Consider the following 12,084-nt stretch of genomic DNA (forward strand, 5'->3'; position numbering starts at 1 on the left):
ATTTTCTTGGATTTTACGACGTTTTTATTTTAGAACCACCTATTCTGGAATTCATACAGCTTTTTAAATGTACTTTTTTGTACATCTTTTTTTTATATTTCCCCTTCAATTCTTAAAATGACTTGCACTAAACTTCCTCTACTTTTTGCCACACACGTAGGCGTTCATACTTCTCTTTTTATCCGACATCCTCAGCCGTAAATAGTGATTTTAAAACGCAGACGTTCAGCTGAATGGATTTCTCCCAGCCGGTGTAATTGAGGTTTTGGACGAGTCGGTGCACGTTAGCAGGTTGCAGCGCTCTCCGGGATAAAAAGGAAGTGTGTGTGTGTGTGCATTAGTTTGAGTGTGTGTGTGTGTGTCCCAGTCTGGACGACGCTGAGGAGCGGCTGCAACATGTGGTTTTCTGTGGTGGGCAAGAAAGACCAGGTAACACCGCTTTAATAATCACATTTGTGCTAAAACACCTGGAAAGTCTTATTAAGGGAAATGTTCTTTTCACTTCTCGATCATTTTTGCTTAGTGTGGGGTTATTCATACACATAAAAAGTTGATTTCAAGCGCGTGTGTGTGCACATGCAAGTCGGATAAGTAGCGTTTGTTCTGTTCACCAGCTGATTCCTTTGTAGCTTCTTCAAAGATTCAAATGCTTTAATTGTCAAACACAAAATATCTAAAGTGTAGCCCCTCTTACAGTACGATATACCTCACATAAAAGTAACAGACGTATAAATAATGCAAAAGCGTTCAAGTAGGTTTCAGGAATTAGAAAAATGTGCCTACATCAATAGAATACGAGGTCAAATGAACACTTTTATTTTTTATTTATTTATTTTACCTTTATTTAACCAGGATAGGTCTCATTGAGATTCAAAATCTCTTTTTCAAGAGAGTCCTGGCCCAAGAATGGTAACAGCACAGTTTCAGACAGTTTTACAGTTACAGACAATTTAAAAAACACACAATCAAAACACACTTTATTCCGTATTAATGTATTAACATGTGGATATAAGGACTTTGAACAGATGGCGACCCTCTCTGATTCTCTGGCTGTATTCATTCTTGGTAGTTGCATAGTGAAGTTATGTACCACACGTGAGATGTATCATGGTCCCTACAGTCTGATGGCCCTCTGCTTCGTGACTATTTGCTTTCAGGGCAGCTCTGCTAATGTTTAAACTAAAGTACACACATGAGACACAGATGGTCAAAACACATATTTTGGACAGTGTGCTCCGAAATGACTTCATCTTGTCATTGTTTTTGACTTGTTTGTTTTAGGTGCTTTAAGGAATTTAGTCTCGTTAGACACCTGAATCTGATGGTGCAGAAAAAGTAATTGAATTTGTATAGTCTCAATATTCTGGCTTCAGGTGAAGAGTAAGGGTTTGAAGGGCTTCTGTGTTTTGATAGTGTTATCTGACTACTGTTTATTCATAATAAAGTAACGCTGTTTAAAAATAGCATGGTCCACTTTAGTGAATCTAGTGTGTAGAGCAGCTTTAGTTGTGGTTGTTCTGTAAAACATGGTACTTCATACATTAGATTGATGTCTTTAAGCCTTTTGAAGAGTTTGCTGTGAGTTAAAACGGATTAATGTTCTTAATAATACTTGGAAATACTTGTGTGTGTGATTGTATTTTATTTAGCTCCCATCTGTCCTGAGGGAGAGTTGGGAGTGTACTTAGCTCCGCCCCTCCTCCTGTGTTGGTTTGTTTGCTCGTGTATCTATTGCAGAACAGAAAATTCCCTCTGTACAGATTTTAAAACTAATCCAAGTTTGTGGCAATGTAAGAGAGATGCGTATACCAAACTCCATTCAAAGAAATGTGCAATTTCTTTCTCCAAATGACTCTTGATTTGAAAAGGTTCTTCTTTTTGTTTGCATGTATGGAGATCAGTTTTGTTTGATGTGTGCAATCAAAACCGAAATGGAAATGTGAGTGGAGAGTGACGTCGGGAGAGTCGCTGTTTGTTTCCACAGTGTGTTTGAAGTGCTGTTTGTTTGTTGGTTGGAGGACTGAATTGTTCGAGGAGTGGAACAATAGTAGAGGAGGGTTCCCCCCTGTGAGCGCTGAAACAATGGAAGGATGTCACACACACACACACACACACACACACACACACACACACACACACACACACACACACACACACACACACACACACACACACGATTCAAAGCAACTTCCAGGTTTGAACTTTTCTAAAAATAGTCAAACTATGTCAGCTTAGTCGTCACATTGTCTACAGCTCAGCTTCTGTTCAGGAATGTTACCTTTTTAAGTCGTAAAGGCACCTTTAATCTGATCTGTGTTTCTATGTGTCACTTCCCGAGTACTGGAACTCCCAGTAAATACAGTTTGACTCCCAGTAAATCACCACTAGGCTACTGTGGAGGGATGAGCTTAGCCAGAAAAGGTCCTCAAGAGCGACTGAAGGCAGCTTATAAAATGTTAATGCATACCTACAGTAGCTAACTTATTACCTTGAAACAGTAAAAAAAACACACACACACACACACACACACACACACACACACACACACACACACTCACACTCACACTCACACACACACACACCTGTGTTGTCAGTTACTTTAGCTGATCAGACATGTTGTTGTGTTGGAGTTGAGTGTGGTTATAAGCTGCACATTTGCTGAAGTCATGAAATTGAATTGACTAAATACGGAAGGTTTTTAAAACAGTCCTTTCCTAACAGATGTCGGTGTGAACCGCCTCTCTAAGGACACGTGGTTTATAACCCCAGAAAGCAGGTGGACGTGTTGTAATACTGTAATCGTTGTTAGCAGCCAGCCTGCGTTAGCGGTAGCTTGTTGTTTCTGTGGCTCTGCTGCAGAGGTCAGTTCCTCAGCGTGAGTCAGCTGCAGAACATACAAATGTCTCATGGCTGTGACTCAGACAGAGCCCCTCCAGGACCTGTTGTTGTGTAATTTCTTTTTAAAACAATTCATTCATTTGTCTGGACGGTTTCAGGGACTTCGAAGCGACTATAGTGTTTCTCGCTTGTTATGAAATCATTGGGATTATTTTTGATTTCCAAAATACGTAGTAGATTTTTTGGTCAACAGTAAATTCATTGGCAAACATTTTTTTTGTCATTAGCTTTCGTTTTTTTTAAGAGAAAAACCTGCTTTTATCTGCCTCTGCAATATGAAGCTTTCGGTTTTTCTCTATTTCATATCATGGCATAGGAAGGGAGACATTTGACGAAGCCTTTTATCTCAGGAAAAACGTTATTTTCATCGTTTTCGAACATTTTATTTCCCAAACAACTAGTAAGCTACGGCTTAACATGCCACAGAATACCAAGACACATAGCTCTACTTTTGATTTCTCCTTAATGAAACAATATTCTATTTAAAATACCCTCACTGTATTATTTGTACTAGCTTTAACAAACCGTTCAGGTTCACTGAAGACTTCTGTCCCGTAAGATAAGTTCAAATGTTCCTGAGTGGGAAAACATCAACAGAAAACGAAGTCAACAGTCATACTCGTGTTTCCTTTGGCAAAGGAGAGCTCTGTTTGTTTCATTCTTAGCTTTTTCGTAGCGTTGGTCGTTGAACTTTGTTGAAGAAAGAGCTGCACTCTTTAGTTCTTCTGCATGCTTTGCGCTCAGACGGGGATTTTGAGTCTTCAGCCAGTGAGGCTTACTTCAGGAAGTGTCCATGTTTCTCTCCACACTAAAGTTATGTCCGCATTTAATTCAAGCGCAACGTCTTCAAGATTTGATCTTAACGCCTGACGGCCCATGAGAGAGCAGGTGGTCTGAGTTTTGTTATTAACCCTTAGATGCCCTTAGAGTGACTGGATCCTACACTCGTCCACAAGTGGGTCAAAAAGGACCCGTATTAGAATAATGTGTTTTTATGCCATTTTTATCATTTTGGTTTAGAAAAATCACTTGTATAATATTTAGTATTATATTTTGGTTCACACTAGAAATATTTAATATTTCACTATTTATAATTTTAGACAAAAACGAAACTCCATAGAAAATGCATGCGGGTCATTTTGACCCACTTATGGAAGCTTGGGGTAGAAATACAAAAACTACAATTTGTTAAAATGTAAATTTAAAATGTGAATGGCATATCATCCAAAACATGTTTTTTGAGGAATAGCTGGAATATGAAATGATAAAAAAATGTAATTACAAAAATACTTCAAGAAAACCACCTCACCGACCCACTTGTGCATCTACGGGTTAAAACTCACCAAAGCTTCGGTGGAGAGCTTGTTTAAAACATCCCACCTCTTCAGGCCAAATACAGACCTGGCATCTTTAAGGTGCGCTTGATTTGTTGAGTCCGGACACTTTAAAGAACCAGAGCTGTCCATTAAAACCCAGTAAATCAAACCGTACAGCTCTCCCTCTGGTATTCCAACTATTCTTAAGGATAATGTATTTGTCTCTAAACAGATTATGTCCTCATTTACAGGGAACACTTCTTCAAAAGATGGGTGTTCATGTTGATCATGTCTGTATATATCTGGTTTCACTCTGACCCTTTAAAACTTCAAATCATGTAAACAAACCTGCTGTGTGTCTCACGGTTCAGCATGTCTTTAGTTTACGTGTACATTCACCAATGTGCATGCATTGGTGAATGTATAAACATGTTTTTTGCTATCTTGATACATTGAGATGTACCTATTGGCACCGTGTTGCTGCTAATCAGGGTGAAAAGTCTACTAAAATCCACTTAAAAGCTCAATTAAACATATATTTTAAAGATGTTTTCCTACTTTTTAGACGCATAATTGATTTGATGATATCGTATCTTCACGGCTCCACTTGCATTTCTAATGAACCGGGTTGTTTGTAGCTCAAGCATCAACATAACAAAAGCGTTATTCATGGTTCTGTTGCTGGTTGCGTAATCCTGCCTGACATGCCTGCAGTTTATTTTTACCACAAGATGAACCTAATTGTGGCTTCACAACTGGAGGCATGAAAGCAGGGGAGTTATATCACAACACAAGCCAGTCAAGCGTTTTCAAATCATTCATAAGACCAAGAACTCACAGCTACTTCACATTTACTGCCTTGTATGTGCCGCTGTGTCTTTCATGACTTAAAGGTCCCATGTCATGCTTGTCTGGTTATTACCCGTCCCCTTGTGTGTTATGAAGGTTTTTCTGCATGTACACGGTCTGCAGAGTCAAAACCCTCAAAGTACACCCTGTAGGGAGTAAAACTCTAACACAGGAAAGACCTGTCTATGCTGCCTCAGAACGCCTCGTTGGACATTTCTCTTTTTCCATTGTTTTCGTCCTGGGTACAGTGACGTGTCCATACCCAAATGGAACCATTGGACCAAATGGACCAAGCCGTTACGTTAAGTCCGTGGATTGGTGCGGGACGCGGCGAGGCTGTGAGTCGGTGTGTGAGCAAACACACAAACTCCCAGCCAGGCTGCGGGTGTGTGTGTGTGTGTTCGGGCTGGGTTTCGCTGTGTCTCGCTGTCTCGCAGACGGCCACTGGGCTCACGGGGGGGGACAGAGCCGTGTAGGACAGAGAGTGAATACACATACTATACAGAGATGCTGTATGAGAAACCAATGTGAGTTTGGAAAATTGAACAATGTAAATCTATTCTAGTAGACCTCAACAATGGAACTATGATCAGTAGAAATGGCCATGACATGGGACCTTTAAATAATTGCCATCAAAGGAAACAAGGTGACTCTTCAAGTACAACCAGTGTGAGTAATGCAGAATTAAGCTTTACAAAGTCATGTCAAATGAAAGCAATGCATCAGACGTGCTCATTTGAAGAACAGTTTTCATTGCTGCTGATGCACAGTACTTTTGCTAGAAGTTGTGGCCCCTCTGGCCCCCCTTTCGGACCCCTTTAACTCGCTAAAAGCCGCTCTGAACACCCTCAGGGGATTCAGGAAATTCCTACAAGTGTCTCTGGAGCCTGATTTGGCGCCTCAATCCCTCAAAGTGAACGAAGCTGAAAACAAGAGACTCTTTAATGTCTTCTGTAATGTACAACAGACTGGAGACAGACAGTCTCTCATGTTAATGTCACTCACAGGAAGTCCGTGACTGCATGACTCCAGACTCATTATCACAAAGAAATGCACATTTACTGACGGAACGAAACACTGTGGAGGAAATAATTTGAAGGCTTGATGCTTCTGCTGTCTTCTTGGATGTGACACATGCAGAATGTTTCTCTATTCACTCAATTCACATTCAGTTAATAAATGGCCCAAAAAATGCAAGTAATTCAAGAAATTATACTTTTCTGATATCCTGTTTTTGCCCCACAATCAATCCGTTTGGTTCAAATATTTGAAGGCTCAGGAATTTGAGATGAAGGCAACTCAAAGCTCATTGTTATTTTCGAAACAAACCGATCCGTTTGAACCTTTCTGAACCCGGATGTATGTCCTTTTATATTTAGAGGTTGTTTCCTGCCGCAGGAAAGCAAAACAAACAAGCTAAAAATAAATCACATCTTCAGAATTTTTTTAGAATTTGTTTTACTATTTTGATATAATATGTAGGTATTCACAAGTCTTTGAATTACATTTAATACCATTTAAAATGACTGGAAAGTCCTGACAAAAATATGATAAAATTGTTTTAAATAAATCATGTATTACAGCCCTAATGTCCCTTCTCCTTTATTCAGTAGGCGCTTTCACACCAAGTACTTTGCCGTGTTCATGAGAACTCTTTAGTTCTCAGGAACTAAGTACAGATCGCGTTCACACCGGAATAAGTTCCTGAGGGAGGATTAGTCAAATGAAGCCGCTGAGGTCACTTCTTCTTCTTCTGCTTTGGGTTTACTGGCAGGCAGCAGACAACTTCACGGTGTATACTGCCACCCGAATCCCCGGCCGGAAGTCCCCGGAGTTGGGGACTGTCTTCAGTAGAAGCTGCTGACTCCCAGCAGCTTCTACTGAAGCCTTAGGAGTAAATCGCCAGAACGCCGACACCTCCTCATCTCCACCGCTCCCATGTTTTCTTTTGTGTTGCCATAAGTTAGTCTCTCTGTGTTTGTGCGCTGGGCTAATGCTAATAATGCTAATGCGAGCAAATAAAATGGCGGCTTCACAAAACCTTTTGGGAGTTTTACGGGCTGTGGTTTGCAATCCGCCCAGCCAATCAGAAATGAGAACCTTTTTCTCCCATAAAAGTACCTGCTCTCTAGCTGGGGCTGAAAAGGTTCTCATGAACTAAGTTCTAGTTGCGGATTCTTTTAGTGTGAACGCACATTTTCGGAACAATATCGGAACTATACTGGCAAAAGTACTCCGGTGTAAAAGCGCCTATTCATTTACCAGTATTAGATTATAAAAAACATGCAAAATCCTTATCTATGTGATGTTAAAAAGTTCTAAGGAAATCTAGAATTGAATTTCTGCAGAAACGCTGCAGTTTGAACAGGCGTCTTCATCTTCTGCACCACAGCTGATAAACAGTTAACACATACAACCTGCAAACAGTAGAGCAATTAACCTGACTCACCCCTGCTTCATTTTACCACACACACACACACACACACACACACACACACACACACACACACACACACACACACACACACACACACACACACACACACACTGCCATGTTGCCAGGTCTCACAAATGGCACCAATTAGGAGTCCTTTGAATCCACTCTGCTGGTTTATGAGCGGTTTTATAGACATGCTGTGATTCTTATTGTCCAGGTGTGTGTGCATCAGATCCTGTGGTGTTTTCTGGTTAAAGAGACCCCCCTTTATACTTGTTGGGGTTTTCCCTTCCCTTTAGTCGGTGTGTTATACAGGTTTTTGTGCATGTAAATTGTCTGCAAATGCTCAAATCCCTGTGTTACCCCCACACACTCCCCCCTTTGTGAACATTAAGCATGGAAACATGTCACAGTAGAGGCACAAAATACAAATATGAACCTGAAAATATAGAATAATATTTCATCTTTAGGTCCTATATTGAGTCAAGTAGAAGCATGTCTGAAAGGAATGAAAGAAAGTTTCGTCCAAACTGTCCAAAAGCAAAAAAAAGCACATTTATTGATAAAAACTAAAGAATGTGTTCGAGCATGAAAAGTGTTGCAAGTCAAAAACACATTCGGTCCAACAATGTCTTTAACAGGAAAATATTTGTCTGGGTTTCACTGCATGACAAACTCTGAAGATAAACATGTCAAGATGGGAGTGTGTGAAACGACTGATAACATGCCAGCAGTGTAAACCACACACACACACACACACACACACACACACACACACACACACACACACACACACACACACACACGCACACACCCCTTTTTATCTGTATTTCTGTTCTTTGTTGCTCCTTGGTGAAGAAAGGATTTGGTTTAAATAAAATATTCTGACATAAAATAAGAAACAGATTCCTGCGGGGGGCATTTGCTCTTGTTCCAGCAGTAAATATCACTCTAATACAGCGAAGAAAACCAGAATGTAAGCGGGGAAATGAAAGATAAATGTGTTGACTCTTTAAACGTCCTGAAATGTTTCAGTTTGACGTGTTGGTGAACTTGTTACCTCGGATAAAAGAGGCTCAGGAAACGACAGCTTTATAATCCCCTCCTGTTCTGTGTCAGCACATTAGAATGGATTCATGTGGCATGTTATGTATATTGTCAAAATAGACGAGAGGTGGCGAAAACTTTCTATGGGAGCTTTCAAAACTGTATATATGCAGAAATGATTGTTTTTCACATTGATACGCATTTTTTGGTCGTAATTGTGCTTACTGTGATACTGGATATTGCACTTTGCGGTTTGGATAAAATGTCCATTCGATTGTGCTACTCTTATGACGCCACACATTTAAAATTCAGCAGGACAGCATCCGAATATTCACACTGGCCTCAGACCTGTTCACTTGCCATTTTGTGGAATAAATTACTTTTTAATATTTAGCGTTTTTATGTGAAATGTGTTTTTTTGTTGGACTCTTTGGTTAACCTGTGTGTGTCTCGTTGTCTCTCTGTCTGCAGGGTGCGGGTCAGGAGAAGCTGGGCATCTACGTCAAGTCTGTGGTGAAAGGAGGAGCAGCGGACGTGGTGGGAACACACACAAACTGCAATTATAACAGAAAAGCATGAGGAAAAACAAACAGTGACTCATGATGGTGTGTGTGTGTGTGTGTGTGTGTGTGTATGTGTGTGTGTGTAGGACGGTCGTCTGGCTGCAGGTGACCAGCTGCTGAGCGTAGATGGACGTAGCCTCGTCGGCCTATCACAGGAGAGGTAAAGACACGGGTCAAATTACTGCTAATATTTACATATTTTGTGGAAGACACATTTAAAGGGTTCAGTGCTCAGAAATGGTGTCCTTACGCTCATTTCCATTCGCACAATTAGATAGGGTAAATTCCCAGATGACCTGTAGATAAATGATGGTTGGCAACAAACTGATATACCTATAACGATATGACACTAGATATCACTTTACATTTTGGATATCTTGAGACTGTAAGTGTAGTTTGTTCCTGGTTTTAAAAGCTACATGGCTGTGAAATAATGTATTTTTCTGAATTGACTATCTTTTCTGTAATTTCCATTTGAGTAAAACATATATAAAATGGAAAAACATATCGGTGGGGGTGTGGTATTGAACGTCGACGGGAGGGGTGGGCGGTAGTTGTGGCAGTATTCCGTACACATCGACGTTAACATCAGCCCCGTCTGTGCGCACGGCGACCGGCTCTGTCGTCCAGTGATCGAAGCGCCTTCTGGAAATGCTTCACAAGTCCGCCGGTACGCAAAGCTCTGAGTGAGACAAGAGCCGGTACGCATTTCAGATGTTTGCCGCACATGCGTACCAGTTATGTGCACCCCTGAATATAAACACATCGACGGTAAAGATATATACGTATATTGACAAGCCTCCAAAAACACGTAAAAGGAGAAGTGGGGACATCCTCAACCACCTACCCGCAGAGTACTGACGTAATTGAGGTCTCGCTGATGACGAAACTGTGTTTGAATTCTATCTTAGGAATTGAAAACATTTGGGAAACTTGTTGACGTCAGATAACCACATCTTGGACAGAGACCACAGAGTTGAGAAATCTTGCGGTTTTTGTCCTCGTGAAAAATAAAAAAACTTTCCAAACACGTTTAAAACACAAGCAGAAAAAGGGTGTGTGTGTTTTGGAAACAGCCGAGAAGTCCCTCTCAGATACATCCAGTCATTCCTCTGCGTACAGGCTGTGTAGCTGCTTATTGAGCGAGAAGTCAAACTGGATTTACAAACAATTTGCCTGTTACTTTTGCATCCAGGTTGCAGGAATTATCATATGAAACCATTTCAGAGTTCATCAGAGTGGATTTTCCTGTACAGTTTCCCCCTCCTGCAGGTGACTCCTTGCATGTCAGGATTTAGCATTATTTGCAGCCTTAAAGGTGGGGTAGGTACGTTTGAGAAACCGGCTTGAGATACACTTTTTGTTATATTCCATGGAATGCTCTTAACATCCCGATAGCAATGAATATCTGAAGTGCTTTGACAAAAAAATCCATAAAAACATCTCATCAGTGGAAGCCGTGGCGCTGTAAAAAGCACGACCAATCATCTGAGCCGGCCCGGCTAAAGTAACTGGATGGCCTACCTGCCTGTCAGCCTTCCATCTGTGCACAAACTTATCTCGTGCACTCATTGGTCATGTTCGTGTGTGTTGGAGGAGGGGCTCTGTAAGGAAGTGGCAGATTTGTTCCGGCTGTGTATTTTCAAATTCTAACGCACTCGAGCTGGTTTCTCCAAAATTACCTACCCCACCTTCAATGTCTGGTTGATGTCAGATCCTGAGATATTTCCAAACATGGGATCAGAGCGTGTTCTCTGCTCAGCGTCAGGCTGTTAATGTTGCATTCCCTGAAATCCATCCAATCAAACCCACATGGCTCATTACCTCGTGTGATCTGCCTCTCAGCTGTTCAGAGGATTTGCTGTAAGCTCTGGCACATGTGGCAATAACAGAAAATAACACGGAGACTTTCAGTGTTCATATGTGTCTGATAAACAGCACGATTGTTCCCAAATGAGTCTCTGGAAATGATTCGTATATTCCTTGCCTTTTCTTGATCACAAAAGATCCATAAGTGTGTCTTTAAATACGTTCATTATCTTCCAAACTTATGTATAACAGTCCACTGAAAGAATAAATGCATTCATTTCTATCATACTTTAAATCATCGTACTGTTAAGAAGGCCTACAGGTTTACTAGCTACATAAAAGATACAATGGTTAGTTATCTCCTCCATAACCAGCTGCAAGAATAAACAATTAATGCATCAATAATTATGATCCAATAATAACCCATACGTTATTATAAAATGGGCCATACTGCATGAGCACTTTTACTATCGGTACTTAAAGAATAGAGGTGCACTTTCTGACAGAACACATACAACTCCACCAGCTCAACTAAACACACACACCACACACACACACACACACACACACACACACACACACACACACACACACACACACACACACACACACCTAGGGATGGGTACCGAGCCCCGGTATTAAACAGGCCCCGGGGCTGAATTATTAAAGACAGTGGTACCGTTAAGCTCCGACGGTAGCGGTCTTTTTATCGGCACTGGAGACATGTCAAACATATCATGTGTATTATTGCTACACAAACATTATATTGCAGTTTTAGTTTCGCCGACTCCGTTTCTAATACGCAAAAAGACTGCAAAATGCGTCTATGATTATTTTTAGTATTTTCGATCTTTCCAATCCAGACGAGATCTCTCTCTCCGTCTGTGTGCGAGGGGACGGGGCAGTTTACACACACGCAGCTGCTACATGCAGCAACACACACACACACACACACACACACACACACACACACACACACACACACACACACACACACACACACACACACACACACACACACACACACACACACACACACACACGAGACCCGCTCCGAGGTGTGGTTAAACTTTACCCGTCTCGATGCTCGTTGCCTAAAGTGCAATAACAGTTTATCATGTAAGGGCGGTAACACGAGCAATTTGTCTAAACATTTAGCAAAAGT

At 41.0% G+C, this 12,084-nt stretch overlaps 1 protein-coding gene across 1 annotated transcript in view; it reads left to right on the plus strand.

Annotated features, from left to right (window-relative positions):
* The window catches only part of afdna (afadin, adherens junction formation factor a), a 91,345-nt gene that overhangs the window by 48,308 nt on the left and 30,953 nt on the right, over positions 1 to 12,084 (plus strand). Inside the window, exons 9-11 of the mRNA XM_079645325.1 lie at positions 289 to 429; positions 9,019 to 9,084; positions 9,197 to 9,270. Coding sequence (XP_079501451.1) covers positions 289 to 429; positions 9,019 to 9,084; positions 9,197 to 9,270 — 281 coding nt within the window. The remainder of the gene's footprint in view (positions 1 to 288; positions 430 to 9,018; positions 9,085 to 9,196; positions 9,271 to 12,084) is intronic.

The sequence above is a fragment of the Notothenia rossii genome, assembly GCF_949606895.1.
Source record: "Notothenia rossii genome assembly, chromosome: 8".
In the NCBI taxonomy this organism is placed as follows: domain Eukaryota; kingdom Metazoa; phylum Chordata; class Actinopteri; order Perciformes; family Nototheniidae; genus Notothenia; species Notothenia rossii.